The 18826-nt window shown below is 38.9% G+C and overlaps 1 protein-coding gene across 4 annotated transcripts; it reads right to left on the reverse strand.

Annotated features, from left to right (window-relative positions):
* Nucleotides 1-7720: 7720 nt before the first annotated feature.
* On the reverse strand, nucleotides 7721-17331 carry LOC108268101 (uncharacterized). 4 transcript variants are annotated; one of them, XM_017472804.3, is made up of 10 exons: nucleotides 17201-17331; nucleotides 15135-15268; nucleotides 14807-14978; nucleotides 14354-14453; nucleotides 13999-14177; nucleotides 13534-13667; nucleotides 9615-9759; nucleotides 9261-9360; nucleotides 8921-9008; nucleotides 7721-8812 (listed from the first exon to the last, which is right to left on the reverse strand). In XM_017472804.3, the coding sequence occupies exons 1-10, from the start codon at nucleotides 17277-17279 to the stop codon at nucleotides 8702-8704; spliced, it is 1242 nt and encodes a 413-aa protein (XP_017328293.1). In that variant the 5' UTR covers nucleotides 17280-17331; the 3' UTR covers nucleotides 7721-8701. The 4 variants fall into 4 exon arrangements, with proteins under 4 accessions (XP_017328293.1, XP_017328294.1, XP_017328292.1 ...); XM_017472805.3 differs by having other exon boundaries at nucleotides 13534-13664; nucleotides 14807-14981; XM_017472803.3 differs by having other exon boundaries at nucleotides 14807-14981.
* Between the last annotated feature and the right edge of the window lie 1495 nt (nucleotides 17332-18826).

Below are 18826 nucleotides of genomic sequence, written 5' to 3' on the forward strand. Positions count from 1 at the left end.
ATTTGAAAGCAAGTGGAAATGACCATTTTCTTGACCATCACACCTGACCATCACACCCATATATGCTTTTTGTACACCACATTCCAGATTTAGTCTCCCTTTGCTGTTATAAAAACATTCACTCTTCTGGGAAGGCTTTCCATTAGATTTTGGAGCATAGACCCATCTAATGTGCTTTATTTCCCAGTCTTCCTTATTCCCCTGCTTAGGACAATTAAAACATTTAATGCACATAACATTAGGACTTCCTGACTAAAGTTCACACAAAATAAATGAACACTGAAAAAATTATCTTTAAAAACATTTACAAATTTAAAAGATTCAGACATTAGAAAACTTTATCAAATCTGTATGTAGAGTTTGTAATTTATAAAAAGGAAAAAAGTGTATTGTGACATCATTGATTACAATATTAATATTAGAATCATATTGACCAGCTTTTAATATTAACAGGAAAAAGGAGATGATTGTGGACTTTAGGAAACCAGTGTGCACCACTCTCCATTGCTCATCCTTTAGAGACAGTGACGAACTGTAAGGTTGTCACATCCACATGTCTGATGACATAATCTGGTCTCACAACACCATGTACTTAAGCAAAAAAGCTCAGCAGCACCTCCATTTCCTACACCGACTCCCCCACATCCGCAGCACAATTTACAGAGGTCATTGAGAGTATCCTCACCAGTTGCATCGATGTCTGGTATGGGAACTATATTGCATCAGACAGGTAGTGAAGACTGCAGAGAACATCATGAGGGTCTCTCTGCCTCCTATACAGGTCTTCTATCACAAATGCTACATCAGTACAACCAGTAAAATGGTGACCTAATCTGACAGAAGATACCGAAGTGTCCAGGCCAGGTCCACAAGATTCCAGAAACAACATCTTTTCACAAACTGTCAGGATCCGTAATATTAAAGTGCCTCTTAACCACCTCCCCCTGAATTAATGAGCACAAACCCCCATCATCACACACTAGCTGCTATAATCACTAGATACCTTGTCTTCATATCTTGTTCTTTTTCATTACTGTACTACATTCCCAGACACAGTACGCACCAAGGAATGTCCACCTTCACCAAAATGATCTGTCATACCAGTACAGCACATAAAAATTGACACTTTACTCCTAACTCTTAGGGACTTCTATGCTGTGAGTTGTTGAAATAAGGATCATATACCCTCTACCTATGCTACTGTATGTACTGTATGTTATTGCTGTTACACCATTTGCATTGTATTTAATATCTTGTATTTATTGCATTTCTCTCATTGTGCAGATTCTTGCTATCTACAGTGCTGTGAAAAAGTATTTGATTTGATCTGTGTTTGGGTATATCTCATTATATATTTGATTATATTTGATTATATTATTCTATTATATTATTATTTAATATTATTATAGTATATATGAGAGCCATTATCTCTAAATAGAAAAACTTGGCACAGTTGTGAAGCTTCCCAGAAGTGGCCGAACTTCAATTCCTCCAAGAGCACAGCAACTACTCATCCAGGAAGTCACAAAAGAGTTTTTTTTATTCAATAAAAAAACTGTGTTGTGTGTTTGCTCAGGTTGCCTTTGTTTTTGTTGTATTTTGTTTGAAGAGCTAAAACTAGTTAGTATGAGATGTACACAAAAACCGAAGAAATCATACTTTTCACAGCACTGTATTTAGTGTTTTATACTATTTGTCAATACATGTTGGTGTTTCATTGTTGTCACTTTCTGTAACTTTGCACTAAGTCCTATTAGAATGGAGAATGCTATTTTGTTCTACTGAATACTCATAAATAAAGCTCTCTAATCTCTCATGTAATTTCCACATTTTATGCAAATATACTTCGTACAGTAACTATGAGTAATTCACCCTTCAATTATTATAAATGCTCTACTGTTCTCAGTTATTAGGTGTGTCACATGGGTTGGTGCTTCCTAAGGAAAACAATGACTAATAGGCAAATCGTCAAGCTCTTTCAGGAACACTAAAGGCAACATCAATGTCTATACTGCAGTATACTGCCTCACTATGTACTATTAGGCATGTACTGTATTATGTCTAAATAATATTTGACATACTGTTTTCACAATGTAAATCAAACAGTGATTAAAATTTTTTACCTGGTTTGGTGGCAACTCCAGCTAACGTGACAGAGAAACACATTTAGGCATATTAAGTCGACATTCCAGTATCCACAAAACATTGTCACTTTTCTACTTAAAGTTATGTTAAAGAGACTAGAAATTGCCCTGAGAAAGCTTATTCATTTTAGATGCATGTTCCATTGTCTTGTCTAAGTCATTAATCATCCTAGTATCTTTCTTTATTCTTGCTATAGCAACATTTTCACAAAAGTGATATGGTGCCCTCCACTAATATTGGCACCCTTGGTAAATATGAGCAAAGAAGGCTGTGAAAAAATTGTCTTTATTTTTTAACCTTTTGATCTTTTGTTAAAAAAAAAAAAATCACAAAAATACTCTGCTCTCATGGATATCAAACAATTACAAACACAATACAGGTTTATAAAAATATCTGTTAAATATATGTGTGCATCAATTATTGGCAACCTTTTAGTCAATACTTTGTGCTACCTCCCTTTGCCAAGATAACATCTCTGAGACTCCTATAATGCCTGATGAGGTTGGAGAATACATGGCAAGGGATCTGAGACCATTAATCCATACAGAATCTCAAATTTTCAATGCTTCTGCTATTTTCTTATAGCCACTTCCCATTTTGTGAAGTTCGACAACCTTTTGCCGCATATCACAACTATATTCCTTGGTCTTACTCATTGTTATGTATGACTAAGGAAATTTGGCCTATGTGTTACCTCATATTTTATACCGCTGTGAAACAGGAAGTCATGGTTGAACAATTTCCTGTTCCTACCTGGGGGGCCATGGTGACTTAATGATCAGCAGGTTTGCCTCGCACCACCGGGTTTGGGGATTCGATTCCTGCCTCCGCCCTGCATTCATGGAGCTTGCATGTTCTCCCTATGCTTCAGGGGTTTTCAATATTGTCCGTAGCATGGGAACGTGTATGTGTGATTGTGTGTGTGCAATTGTGCCCTGTGATGGGTTGGCACCTCGTGCAGGGTGTCCCCCACCTCATGCCCCAAGTCCCCTGGGATAGTCTCCAGTCTCCCTGCGACCCTGTGTAGGATAAGTGGTACAGAAAATGGATGAACGGATATATCTACCTATTTATCACTCTGTTTAGAGGACCATGTCAGGACTCATATTGCACACAGTGGCCTATTTATGTCCTTGACATTCTCAGAATTGCCACTGACTTTGCTTGTTGCATAGTCAGTTGGCTAATTCTCATGTAATAAGAAGAAGTGGAACTGCTAGACTTTAAACTGTATGCTGTGGCTTGTAACCTTCTTGAATTATTATTTGTGAGCAAGGTAAAATACCTGGTTCATTTTTAAACTTTTTTTAATTTTATTGCAAGGTATAGGTATGCGATAAAAGTTTTGTTTTTTTTATCAGCAGCAATTCACCAATAATCTCTGACAATCTTACACAACATACTTTACTGTGTGAGATTCTGGGATCAGGTATACTCTTTTTTACTATCACACTAATATGGGATATTATCTCTCATTCATCTTTAATTTAAAATGTTTGCTAAAATAGACCTGAAAATGTATTTCATTTATAATGTAGCAAGTAATATTCAATACTAAGCCTTCTCCTTCTTATAAGCTTTTTTTTTTATTTTAATTTTTATAAACTGTGGTTCTGGTGGTTCTCTAAAGGGATACGACTGCAAAATTGGCACAATGCATGTCTGTGCAATGCAGTCCATAAAGTAAAGCACTGTTCAACAAAATCTGATTCGAGGCTCAACTCAAAACTAATTGAAAGTATCTGTAATGGTACAGGCTTTGAGTAACTGATTTTACACTGCAGTTTCAGAGCTTTATTTGAAAGGGGGCAGTCGAGAATACCTCCCCTTAAACAAACAAACAAACAAACAAACAAACAAACAAAGCAAAGCTCACCCCTTGTAAAATCCATTTTCATCCCATTTTGGATAACTGCTATGTCATATTACAATATCTGAAATTTATTTTAATTTTTCTATTTAAGACTTAAAAACCATGTAGTCATTTATAAATCATTTCATTTCAAACCAGCAATTTATGATCCCCTCTGTACACCTGCTGAGTAGATGGGTATGATGGATAGATGTAAGGCTGCAACGCTACTCGCTGTGCCACTGTACTGCCCACTGGGCATGTAGAGGGAAACAAAGGTGTCCCTTCTTATTTCACTCTTGAGATGGTTCACTTATACTCTCTGGGATGTCTTAGACATAGATAGCTCTGTGAAGGACATAGTCTTGATCACTCTTGATTTTTGTCCCTCCATACTTACCATTGCTGTTGATTTTTCTTTTTTTAACCACAAGACATACACAGCAACAAACTCAGGTCTGATTCAGATTTTTGGCATTCACAAACTAACATGCTGAGAAACATGGAAAATGCACAACAAAAAGGAGGGGTTCAGTAAATCATGAGAACGTAGTCATTAAGGAAGCCAGCTAAGGAAATAGCCACTTTGGAGACTGATTACACTAGTAATAGCTTCATTCAGGATGGAAAACATCCATTTCTTTGACCACAGAATGGATCTATCCCATACATTGCATAAACCACACACTATCAGTTCATTATAAGCTTAGAGATATTTTCTCTATGTTTCATGACAGAGTAGAAGCAGGAAGTTGAAACATTAAGTGCAAATATGGGAGTTCCTGTTGGATGAAGAATTAGGTTTAGCTTTCAGATTCCTTTCAACATTATACAAGTCCATATTTTACTATTCAAGAAATTTACTATTCAAAAAATATTTTCTGTAGAATCTGTTATTAATACTTTATTTACTGCATCTGCATATTTTGAAAAAGCTCTAGCTAGATAACTAGCATGCTGTACAGTATAAACTTCATAAGACCTGATACTCTTTGGTAGTAACTCTGTTTCCTGTAGCAGCCGTGGTTACATTTACATTTATTCATTTAGCAGACGCTTTTATCCAAAGCGACTTACGAATGAGAAAATACAAGCAAAGCGATATATCAAGCAGAGAACAAAACAAGTAGTGCTACCATACAAGATCCGTTAATTGAGTTCCAGAAGAAGCAAAGTGCGCAGAGTAGAGGTGTAAGTGCCAGAGTAAATTTTTCTCTTTTTTTTTAATGGTTGGTTAGGTGTTCAGGGAAGAAGTAAGTCTTTAGCTGTTTTTTGAAGATGGTAAGAGATTCTGTGGTCCGGATTGAGGTTGGAAGTTCATTCCACCACTGAGGAACAGTTAGTTTGAATGTTCTTGAAAGGGACCTTGAGCCACGCTGAATAGGTACTACTAAGCGTCGGTCGTTGATTGATCGCAGATTGCGTGAGGGAATGTAGGCCTTCAGGAGAGAGTTGAGGTAGGGGGGTGCTGTTCCAGACAAGGTCTTGTAGGTGAACATCAAAGCCTTGAATTTGATGCTAGCGGCTGCAGGAAGCCAGTGGAGGGAGATGAAGAGGGGTGTGACATGGGTTCTCTTGGGCTGGTTGAAGACGAGGCATGCTGCTGAATTCTGAATCATTTGAAGGGGTTTGATGGAGCTGGCTGGGAGACCCGAGAGTAGTGAGTTGCAGTAGTCCAGTTTTGAGAAAACAAGAACCTAGACTAGTATCTGTGTAATATGTTGGCTGAGGTAGGGTCTGATTTTCTTGATGTTGTACAGGATGAACCTACAGGACTGTGCAGTTGTTGAAATGTGGTCTGTAAAGGTTAAGCTGTCATTGAGAATCACCCCAAGGTTGCTGGCCATCCTGGCTGTCATGAGTGTGGTTGAGCCGAGCTGTACAGTGAGGTTGTGGTTGATTGAGGGACAGGCTGGGATGACGAGAAGCTCAGATTTTGACAGGTTGAGCTTAAGGTGGTGTTCCCTCATCCAGACCGAGATGTCCGACAGGCAAGCAGAGACATGTGCAGAGACGGATGGATCGTCAGACTGAAAGGACAAATAGAGCTGTGTGTCATCAGCATAGCAATGATATGAGAAGCCATGAGACTCAATCACCTGCCTCAGAGATGTAGTGTAGATAGAAAAGAGCAGTGGACCCAGAACTGACCCCTGTGGAACACCAGTTGTGAGTTGCTGAGTTTCAGAAATACCTCCCCTCCATGATACCTTGAAGGCTCTGTCTGAGAGATCAGATTCCACCCAGCGCAGAACCATTCCAGTGACGCCCAGTCTGGAGAGAGTGATTGAAGGAATCAGACTGAAACCTGTAACATTTGTGATGAGCTGTTCTTCCTTTCAACTATTTTGATTGAAAAGCTAGAAGTTATATTTGTCTGGCTATGACAGAAACGTAATATACACCAATCAGCCATAACATTAAAACCACTGACAGGCGACATGAAGAACATTGATTATCTTGTTACAATGGCACATGTCAAGGTATGGGATATATTAGGCAGTAAGTGAACCTTCAGTTCTCAAAGTGATGTGTTGGAAGCAGGAAAAATAGGCAGGAAAAATCTGAGCAACTTTGACAAGGGACAAATTGTCATGGGTAGACAGTTGGGTCAGAGCATCTCCAAAACAGCAGGTGTTGTGGGGTGTTCCCGGTATGCAGTGGTTAGTACCGGACAAAAGTGGTCCAAGGAAGGACAACTGGTGAACTGGCGACAATGTCATGGGCACCCAAGGCTTGTTGATGGTAAATCACACAAGAGCTACTGTAAAACAAATCGCTGAAAAGGCAATGATAGAAAGGTGTCAGAACACACAGTGCATGGCATCTTGATGTGTATGGTGCTGCGTAGCTGCAGACCGGTTAGAGTGCCCATGCTGACCCCGGTCCACCACAGAGAGCACCTACAATGGGTACGTGAGCTTCAGAACTTTACCATGGAGCAATGGAAAAAGGTGGCCTAGTCTGATGCATCACATTTTCTTTTACATCACATGTACAGCTGGGTGTGTGTGCATCGCTTACCTTAAGAACAGACGGCACCAGGATGCACTATGGGAAGAAGGCAAGCTTGCAGAGGCAGTGTGATGCTCTGGGCAATGTTCTGCTGGGAAACCTTGGGTCCTGGCATTCATGTGAATGTTACTTTGACACGGTCCACCTACCTAAACATTGTTGCAAAACCAAGTACACCCCTTCAAGTCTTCACTGGTAAAAGCTGTCCATTAGATTTATTTGTGACCAGCTGTCATAGATTCCTAAACACTTATAAAGTGATTTAACCCATACATGTACACAATGGCTGAATGCTTGTGAATAAATGCTCACCTATATCTACCAGTATCCTGCTATCAAAGATCTCTTGGGAGTAAACTAAGTACCATCTCATGGAACTGATTATCTGCTGTTGGGTATTATGTGCAAAATGGTTTGTTTATAATGATGTGGAACTGATACATTCAAATTGCACTTGAAAACTGTCTAGTTCCTCATGGCTTCACCCCGTTCTGTTGGTGTAGTTCTGTCTACTATTGTAGCAACATGCTTTTTGCTACTATTTTCACAGTAGTTAATGAAAAAATGATGGTAGTTACTGAGTAATATGCTTTATGATGAGTAACTTAATAATAACCAGGAGCTTGTGGGGTTAAACAGATCATGCCTGGTCAAAAAACAGTAATGGATAAAAAAAAAAAAAAACCACCACCACCATAAACTCATCAAAATTGTTAACCATATTCTTTTTATTTACAGAGGGAACTATCTAGAAAACCATTCTGTATGTCAATATTTACAGATATTCCTATGAACACTATACATCCATATAATATTAGATTGAAATTGCCACTTATGTACAGATGAGATACAGATGATAGAAGATGGCTATGTGTCTATGTTCAGTGTCCATTTATTTACAAAGTTACCCGTTTCCATTTCCATTATTATACAAGTGGAGAAATACAATACTCCTATACTCCTGAGTAATGCTGTTTACAGGCACGTCATCAGTCTCTTTCTTTACTGAATATTTTCACGACTTTTTCAGAACCCACTGCCTGTCATTGCTGAGCTTGTTGTCACCATGACTTCCTCATTCATTAACTAAGAGGGCTACTTAGTAAATCACAATCCAGCCAATACAGGACTTCGCTGTTTTTTAAATTTTTTTTATGACCATTGCGGCCAAAAATGCTTGATTTTGCTGCGGCTTTTTTCAAAACATTTTTGGGCTTTTTCTAGGAAAACTAGTAGAATTTGTGAAATTACAATTGCACAAAATTGTTTTGCGCAGTCTTTTGCAGTGATGTTTGTTGGTAAACGAGACCTTTTAGTTGTCAGACCTTTTAGTTGTTAGAGGGCTTTGGCTGAGTGCACATTATGATGACATCACATGGCGCCTTGTGATGACATGACATGATGCATCTTGGCCCAAATCTGTGGAAAATCAGCAGTCATTTAGAAAAATTGCAAGCTCCTAGGTTCCTTGATTTTGCGTTCATTTCTGCGATCGCAAAATTGCAAAATCCTGGAGGGACTGACAATCTATCCAATACAATTATGAATGCAAGACAGTCCTTTAATGAAGTAGTCTTAAAAACGCAACAGTGTTGTGCAAAGATTCAAGACTAAGCTGCTAGAAATCAGATCAGACGTTGTCACTGTCAGTCCACTACTAGCCATTTTCAGAGTACAGCATTATGTAATTTAGATGCAGGAATCATAGTTTGGGTGTAAAAGGTTAGATTTTGGTTCCAGGCTCACGCCACTTGCCACAACCTCTTTAACGGGCACATAGAGTTTTCCTCCACCTAGGCTCTGTGGTGCAAGAGAGACACAGACATATTAGTAGTTCAACAATAAGTTATCATGTCTTTCTTCACCTCTGTCAGGTGTTTATCTGTCTATCTGTTTCACTTTGGTTACCTTTGAAAGTCCATCAGAAGTACTGTTAAGCATATCCTTGAAAAACAGGGATGGTTCAGGAATCTTTGGGAGAATGATATCCTTGTTTCTGTGGAAGCATTGATAAAATAATAAATGCTTGCATTAAACAATAAGAACCGTTGATATCAGTCCAGTCTAGAAAAAGCGAAGGTCCTTGAAAAACAGAAATACTCATAAGTAATGAAAATAATGTCTAAACAATATTTTAAAAGGACAGCGCAGTAAATGACAGTGAAGTACCACTCATTTTAATTAAACTATTAAAAATGCTGACTTAACACACAAAGTAAACAGCTGAAGAATGAATAATGATAATTACCTCCTAAACAGCACTATAGCTGCAATGAGACAGCAGCACACTATTAAAGGGGTGACGATCATAGCCACTTTAAATGCCAAATTTGGGTCACCATCCTCACCTACAGAAGAAAGGAATTTGCTTATCAGTTAATTAATCAGTGTAATCAGAATATATTACCTGTTTAGAGACACAGTACATACGTCTTAACCTACAGCCAAAACCATAGCATGTCTAAAAATATACTGTACATATCAGACTGGATTTTGGCTTTGATGAACAGATCAGAGTCTTAAGTAGAATGTTAACTGTGGTCCAAATTGTAGTGATTTAATGTATTGAGAAGTGTAGAAGTCTAGAAAGGTGATATATTACCATAATACTCAGGTTCGCTCATCTCACTCTCAATGTTCTGGCTCCCACCACAGTAGGTAGTGTATACGACCTGCCCTCGAACAGTGTACTTGCAGGCTGGGTCGTATTCCACACGTGCGGAGCTGCTTTCTATGAACACTTCATTCTACACATCCACACACAAAAATTGTCATGCAAATAACTGACAAGGTTTGATTTGAAGAATTTGTTACTACTAATTTTGATATCTACAAGTCACAGTTTATAAGTCAAAGTATATTATTCAGTAACTACTACACATTGTTCAGGAGAGCAATCTGGAAAGGCATGTGGTTACAAGAGCATTAAAGTACATTCAGCACCCACTTTATTAGGAACAACTGTACACCTGTATAAAATCATGCAGATGCAGGTCAAGAGCTTCAGTTAGTGTTCACATCAAACATCGGAATGAAGAAAAACACTATACTAGTGTGATCTCTCTGACTTTGGTTGTGGTATGGATGTTGGTAGCAGACGGGCTGGTTTGAGTATTTCAGAAACTGCTTATCACCTCGGACTTTACAAACAACTAGACTCTACTAGAGATGCACCGATACTAAATTTCTCAGCTGATACCGATAACCAATTATTCAGAGTGTTATCAGCCGATACTGATAGTTCTGCCTTTTATATGCCTTCTTTTAAATTAATAATAATTAATTCAACAATTCTGAAGAAAATGCTAACTTTATTCTCTCCATTTCAACAAGTTGTTTCACAGTAAATGGTCTCATGAACAGAAAACACATTACTCTAATCAACATTAACGCATGAACTAAATTCTGAAGATTAAAGTAAGATTTCTTAACTTGAATGTTATTAATTCATATTAACATTGACTGGAATCTAAAAAACCTCCTGTTAGTCTCACACTCACTCACCACAAACAAAAGCATTTCTACTTCATCACTGAACATCAAACTGTTAATATATAATATCAACTTTTTCTTTGATGATATATTATATACAAATATATTTTTCTGTGCAATATATACTTTTTGGACAACTAATGATGTGTTTTCCCGCCCACTTTTGATTGACAGGATATAATCGGCCATGATCATTGGATGTTTTTAAATTATCGGCCAATGGCCCATAGCGGGAAACATAGCCTTTATCAGCCGATACATTGGTGCATCTCTAGTCTGTAGAGTTTACACAGAATGATGCGTATAACTAAAAAACACTGAGTGAGAAACAGTTCTGTAGGTGGAAACACCTTGTTGATAAGAGAGGTCAAAGAAAAATGGCTAGATTGTTTCAAGCTGCCAAGAAGGATGTAGCATATATATAATTACTCACTGGCACCGTGATGAACAGAAAAGCATCACAGCATGCACAAATATCGAACCTTGCGGTGGATGGGCTACAACAGCACAGGTCCACATCAGGTTCCACTCCTGTCTCACCAAACCGGACAGTTAAAGACTGGAAAAATAGCTCATTTTATTTTATTTTTTTAAATCCAGATTTGGGTGAGTCTGTGCCCATGATAGCCTCAGATTCCTGTTCTTGGCTGACAGGAGTAGAACCTGATGTGGTCTTCGGTGTCATGTATCAGGAAACTCAGTTCCCATCAGCCACTGCACTGCACTACATGTAACATGACCACCTGCACCTAATTCAAGTTTCTGTTAATGGGCACTCTTCTATATATATAACCATTGTCTGCACTGTTTCTCTGTCTTTCGTTGTCTTAGACTACCATGTTCCATGTTTCCGTGTTTTGTTTCATGCCACAGTATTTTGCCTAGTTGTCTTAGTGTCTATGTTTTGTTGTTTGTTTATATAATAAATGTTTTCATCTGCGATTGCTTCCGAGCCAATCCTTGATTCGTGACAGAACGAAAGACCTTCAATCGGAAGCAGCAGTTCACCAGGATGGATGACTGGGGCGTCAGGATGCCACCGATGTTCGTGGAGTACTTCGCCACGCTACGCCAAGAGGCGGTGGATTACCAAGCTGCGCTACGAAAGCAGCAGATCGCCAGGAATTACCTGGCCTTCAACTCACCTCCCATGTTCATGAAGGACTACGCCATGCCACGCCAACAGGAGGGGGAGTCTGTGGTCGGGGCTAATACCATCTCCCACCCTCCCTCCCCTATTATGGATCTCGTCCAGCCTGCCCGCTCTGCTGAGGACGCCGCTCCGCTTTCATGTTCCGCCGAGGATGCTGCTCCGCTTTCCTGCTCGGCTGTGGACGTCACTCCGCCTTCCTGCTCGGCTGAGGTCGTCGCTCCGCCGTCCTGCTCGGCTGAGGTCATCTCTCTGCCGTTCTGCTTTGCGGAGGACGTCGCTCTGCCTTCCTGCTCGTCTGTGGACGTCGCTCCGCTTTCCTGCTCGGCTGTGGACGTCGCTCCGCTTTCCTGCTCGGCTGTGGACGTCGCTCCGCTTTCCTGCTCGGCTGTGGACGTCGCTCCGCTTTCCTGCTCGGCTGTGGACGTTGCTTCACCTTCCTGCTCGGCTGAGGTCATCGCTCTGCCATCCTGCTTTGTGGAGGACATCGCTCTGCCATCCTGCTTTGTGAAGGACGTCGCTCTGCCTCCATGTTCCGCTGAAGACGTCGTTCCTCTTCTTTGCCATATATCACTCCCCCTTCCTGCTCCACGGAGGACGTCGTTCCCCCCTCATGCTCCGTGGAGAGCATCGTTCCTCCCATTTGCCTCGCGGAGAACCTCGCTCCTCTCCCTGGCCTTGTGGAGAACCTCGCTCCCCTCTATGGCCTCGCGGAAATCTTTGAGCTTCCCTCGGGCCTGGCGGAGAACTTCGCTCCCCTCTCGGGAGCAGTTGGGGACAGTTGTCCCGCTGTCCTGCCATGCAGACTTCGCTCTGAGCTCCAGGCCCACTGGGGGCGTTGCACCTTTTTTTTGCTCTGCTGAGAAGGCCGCTCAGACTCCTGGTTCTTCTGGGCACATTTTGCCCAGGGGGCCTGGACCGCCAGATGGAGGGGTGCATGTTTGGTTCTGTCATGTATCAGGAAACTCTGGACTCCAGTTCCCATCAGCCACTGCACTGCACTACATGTCACATGACCACCTGCACCTGATTCACGTTTCTGTTAATGAGCACTCTTGTGTATATATAGCCATTGTCTGCACTGTTTCTCTGTCTTTCGTTGTCTTAGACTACCATGTTCTGTGTTTTGTTTCATGCCACAGTATTTTGCCTAGTTGTCTTAGTGTCTATGTTTTGTTGTTTGTTTATATAATAAATGTTTTCATGTGCGATTGCTTCCGAGCCCATCCTTGATTCGTTGTTGTAGCCCATCCACATCAAGCTTTGATGTGTTGTGAGTTCTGAGATGCTTTTCTGCTCACCACAGTTATAAAGAGTGCATATTTGAGTTACTGTCGACTTCCTGTCAGCTCAAACCAATCTGGTCATTCTGCTCTGTAACTCTAGCAACCGTTGTGTGTGAAAATTCAAGGAGAACAGCAGTATCTGAAATACGCAAACCAGTCCATCTAGCAACAACAACCATGCCACGGTTACAGTCACAGAGATCACACTTTTTCCTCATTCTGATGTTTGTTGTGAACATTAACTGAAGCTCTGACCTGTATCTGCATGCTTTTATGCCCCGCGCTGCTGTCACATGATTAGATAATTGTATAATTGTATAAATGAGCAGGTGTATAGGTGTTCCTTTCAAAGTAACAGGTGTTTGTATATCCATTGCATGCTGCTAAATTAAACATACATAAATTCATAAATCTCATAAGAATTTAGTGTAAGACAATTTCAATGCAATCCCAGAGAAAGGTCTCCAAAATACAGTGTGTCAAGTGTGTGTCGAATTTATGTATGTAGTAGTGAATATGTTTATTGGTTTTATATGGGTTATTTATAATTCACATTAATAAACAGCAAAGCACACACAACACCGATGTCTCACCTTTTCATTGCATTTGTTGTATATATACTTGTATTTCAAACATTGTGGTGCTAGGAAATTTGGAGTGCTTGCTTGAAAATGGAGACGTTCACCTTCCTGTGTGATGTAGACCTTGGGCTTAGGCGGTTTCACTGCTAAATAAAAGAGACAGAGAATACCCAATGGAAAATTGTATGTGCCAATTTTAATATTTGACAAAAATCAAAGTATAAAACAAAAATTTGTATTGGTTTATGCATATATAATATACAAAAAAAAAGTTTCAAAAATGTCCAGTATGGTTTTAACACAGTTTTAGTCCCTACTAGGTTTAGAGTCATTTTCAATATATAGGCAAACATCACTTACACAATATTTTATAAAAACTCACAAGGAAAGTGCTAAAATAAGTCAGTAGTACAAACTAAAAATATACGTTGGCAAACTTGAAAGAAATAGAAAAAAATGCATAAGGAAAATCCCCACCTGAGGCACGTATGTCTATTATAAACTTGTTGGAAATCAGGTGATTTTCTCCAGTTCCACTGATTACAAAGTAAACACTTTCAAGAGGCATAAGGTCTTTGTCATCCAGATGGCAACCTGTCTTCAGGATTCCAGACGTTAGATATGACTTACAGTGCTTTAGGGTGTTTCCCCCTTGCCTGTGGGATAATACGTGTATTAGTCCATTAGTGTTCAGGCAAAAAAAATCCCCCAAAAAACAAGAAATATATGCTGCTGCAAATACAACAAAAGCTCAATTAAAGACTTTAAAATAATAACTAAAATAAATAACAGGAATGCAAGACACCAAGCCATTCTTTAAGCCAGGTCTCACCTGTAAAAGAGCTGAAGGTCAGGGGTATATCTGACTATAGTCCATGTGCAGTTCATCTTTTTATTGGCATAATAAGCACAACTAAAATTCTTCACTAAGGCTGCAATACAAGAAGGCAGTGAGTACAGAGTAGTAGCAATACAAGAAGGCAGTGATTACAGAGTAGTCTTTGCCCACAAGAAATGACCATTATCTAACTGAAACATGTAATTATTCTTAAGGCCTCAATAGGTTTAACAATGTTCTTAAATCTTTAATGACTCATAATTCAAATTTGTTTGGAACATTTTGCATTATAGGCTTTAGAAAAGGTGAAATAGATACATTATAAAGTCTACAAGTAGCAGAACGTGCTATTAATCGACCCTAATACATAAGACATAAAACTAAAACACATAATGATAATATATAAGCATTAAACACTATGCAGGGCACACTCTGTTGGTTGGTTACCTAGAGGTGGAGATAGCTCTTTGTATATTTCTTCGCTGGCTTTTTTTTCTTTACAGACCATAGGGTTTGTTGTTATGCCCACGCATATTTCACACTCTTTAGAAATTGGATATTCACAGATCAAATTCTCTGTTCGCAATTTATCTGAAGCATTTTGTCTGGGAGGACATTTCTGCTGAGGAAGACAAAATAGTTTTGGGGATTGGGCGAAACAGTGGAAGTGGAAGGTACACAGAAAACATATCCATGTAAAACGTGTTCTTACAAGTTAGCTTTAAACTCCTATCAGAATGCATCAAGAAAGGACGGCAATGGAGTAATGGCTCACCTCATAATATATTGCTAAAGTATAGTTCACTTTACATTTTGCATCCAAGCCAGCTGGTTCCCTCCAGTTTACACTCACAGACAAACTTCTTGGGTGCCATGACAGGCTGAAGTTTTCTGGTGGAGGTAAATTGCCTTCAACAAGAAGAAACCCCCCCACATGTATTAGAAAGATAATAAAGCACATATGAGTTATAATAAATGTTTTTAAAAGGTTTCACTGGTAGATGCATGTCTTACACGTGCAACTCGGGTTTAACGCAATGACCTGAACTTTGCAACTATGGCATTATGAAATTCCCCTTGTGTTTATGATGGAGAAAAACACCTTGTTCCTGAATGTAATTAATGATTACATGACATGCAAGGTGTAAAGAAAAGAAAAACACCGCTCAAGAACGAGAAAAGCCTGTTGAACTGTCGACTAAAGTGAACGAAACAAAATAGGTCATGTGACAAAAACTGAGGTATGTGAAATTATACACAATTCTTATTATTGTTGTTTCCTGTCCTATTCGGTAAATTATTTTTTACCCATATTCTACATCATTATCTAATGATCTTTCTTTGTTTTTTTTTCAAGCTCACATTTTTTCTTAAGTTTCTCCCCCTTTCTCCTGAAGCTGAAGTGACAAGTTGATATTCCAGACTGTTTAACACTGCTGGGGAGTGTTATGTATTCACGTCTAAGAAAAAAGGTTTTAAAAAAAAAGTTTAAAAAAGGGTTCTTTAAGAGTTCTCCAAGATGTACATCAGGGTTACAAATGTAAACTTTAAAGAGTGTATCTGCATATACAAGTTAGATTAATGATTAGACAATTAGATTAGAATTAATTTGATGATTACATTAGATTAGCCTATTAAATTTTAATTATTTTCTTCAGCACTGACAGATTACTCTGCTGGGGGGAACAGTAGAAACCAGTACAGAAATTCTAACGGTTAAAACCATTACAAACCATTCACCATTACCGGTCCTTAATGGTATCCACTAGACATAACATGCCACCAATAGAAGTTAACAAATTACCAGTAGAGACCCACAGGGACCATTACAGTTTCTATTAAAACCCTTACAAATCCTTTTCTAACTATTAAAACCCTTACAAATCCTTTTCTAACCATTCAAACCAGTACAAATCCTTTTCTAACCATTAAAACCAGTACAAATCCTTTTCTAACTATTAAAACCCTTACAAATCCTTTAATAACTATTAAAACCCTTACAAATCCTTTAATAACTATTAAAACCAGTACAAATCCTTTTCTAACCATTAAAACCAGTACAAATCCTTTTCTAACTATTAAAACCCTTACAAATCCTTTAATAACTATTAAAACCCTTACAAATCCTTTAATAACTATTAAAACCAGTACAAATCCTTTTCTAACCATTAAAACCCTTACAAATCCTTTTCTAACTATTAAAACCCTTACAAATCCTTTAATAACTATTAAAACCCTTACACATCCTTTAATAACTATTAAAACCCTTACAAATCCTTTAATAACTATTAAAACCCTTACAAATCCTTTTCTAACCATTAAAACCCTTACAAATCCTTTTCTAACTATTAAAACCAGTACAAATCCTTTTCTAACTATTAAAACCCTTACAAATCCTTTAATAACTATTAAAACCCTTACAAATCCTTTAATAACTATTAAAGATTACAGATCATGATTACAGATCATATGAGGGTTTCTGTTGTTGTTGGTTTTGTATTTCCAGCAGAGAATCACGTTTTAATTCATCTCAGATGATGTAGCCTAGAACAATATCCTTTTTTAAAAATATTAATTTATTTTTTCTTTATTATTATTGTTATTATTATTATTATTATTATTATTATTATTATTATTATTATATCGAAGTTGTGTTAATGCCAGCGAGGCCAGAGGCCAGATGAACGGGTGGTCGTGTGGGATTTTCGGGAAGTATGTACAGGATATGCAGATTTCCACACAGAGCTCGGCTGCACTCCTCCCATTCCCTGTTTCACGGAAAACCAAACCTCTGAACCGGACTGTCAAGTCACCGGCAGCTAAAAATGCTGAAGAAATTACCTGAAATACTGTCCACTCCAACGAGGGTGAAGAACAAGCACATCAGCACCACAGAGCCCTCCGAGCCGAGGAGCACCATATCAGCTCTCTGAGGTAAGGAAATCCTCCAGTATTTTCCTCAAAAGCTCTTCATGTGCCTTTAAAAACAATCTCTTTTCCTGTGAGATGAAGTGCACTCAGAGACACACTTAATCCGCTACAACCGCATTCAAAACAAACCGAGATTACGGATTAAATGCGGTTTAACGCGATAGAAACATCCAGCCAACGCGTCGCGTTTGTAATGCAAGCAGCTCTAATCGTCTCTTGGTTTGTCAGGATAAGTGGGCGGGGCTTCCTGCTACTGGGAAGGACTGTATTACAGACGCAGAGGGAGAGAGAGAGGTCTATGGCGCAATACCAAATGCCTCCCACTTCCCTTGTCCACAGCGCTGTGAAGATTTCTAACTCGGGGAAATTGGGAAACTCTTTTTATGCTGAACGAAACATTGGACTGCGCAATAGTTTATTATATATATATATATATATATATATATATATATATATATATATATATATATATATATATATATATATATATATACACACGCATGTTGTGTCACAGATTTGTAGGATGCGTTAAAGCCATGACACACAGGATTACGGGAATTTAAGTATTTATTATGGACCATTAGCCTATCTGAGACGTCTTTACTGGCTTGTCATATCCACATTATCACATGTATAGGATAGAACACGGAATACTTCCCATTTAAATCTTATAAAGGCTTACATATCTTTCACTTGGCAAGAAAACAGTACTGATAAAGTGTGAATGTAAAGGCCCTATCAATCCAAATGCCTGCCATGTGTGATACATATAGTACACTCTTTACAGCACATATTCCAGTGTCTACAGTTAGGATCTGTACTTATTAAGCATACATACCAGTTTGCGTAATATAGTTTGTGTGTGTGTGTGTGTGTGTGTATATATATATATGTGACAACACTGAAGAAATGACACTTTGCTACAATGTAAAGTAGTGAGTGTACAGCTTGTGTAACAGTGTAAATTTGCTGTCCCCTCAAAATAACTCAACACACACACAGCCATTAACGTCTAAACCACTGGCAACAAAAGTGAGTACACCCCTAAGTGAAAATGTCCAAATTGGGCCCAAAGTGTCAATATTTTGTGTGGCCACCATTATTTTCCAGCACTGCCTTAACCCTCTTGGGCATGGAGTTCACCAGAGCTTCACAGGTTGCCACTGGAGTCCTCTTCCACTCCTCCATGATGACATCACGGCGCTGGTAGATGTTAGACCTTGTTCTCCTCCAACTTCCGTTTGAGGATGCCCCACAGACGCTCAATCGGGTTTAGGTCTGGAGACATGCTTGGCCAGTCCATCACCTACACCCTCAGCTTCTTTAGCAAGGCAGTGGTCTTCTTGGAGGTGTGTTTGGGGTCACTATACATGTTGGCATATTATATATATATATATATATATATATATATATATATATATATATATATATATATATATATATATATATATATATATATATATATACACACACACACACACACACACACACACACACACACACACATACACGCACACGATTTCTACATAATCCTCC

The sequence above is a fragment of the Ictalurus punctatus genome, chromosome 7, assembly GCF_001660625.3.
Source record: "Ictalurus punctatus breed USDA103 chromosome 7, Coco_2.0, whole genome shotgun sequence".
In the NCBI taxonomy this organism is placed as follows: domain Eukaryota; kingdom Metazoa; phylum Chordata; class Actinopteri; order Siluriformes; family Ictaluridae; genus Ictalurus; species Ictalurus punctatus.

Coding starts and splice junctions, on each gene's coding strand:
- LOC108268101 (XM_017472803.3), bottom strand. CDS start 17,279: ATGGTGCTCCTCGGCTCGGAGGGCTCTGTGGTGCTGATGTGCTTGTTC. Junction 15,269..17,200: donor TGGAGTGGACAGTATTTCAG/GTAATTTCTTCA, acceptor TTCTTGTTGAAG/GCAATTTACCTCCACCAGAA. Junction 9,361..9,614: donor GAGCGAACCTGAGTATTATG/GTAATATATCAC, acceptor TTTCTTCTGTAG/GTGAGGATGGTGACCCAAAT.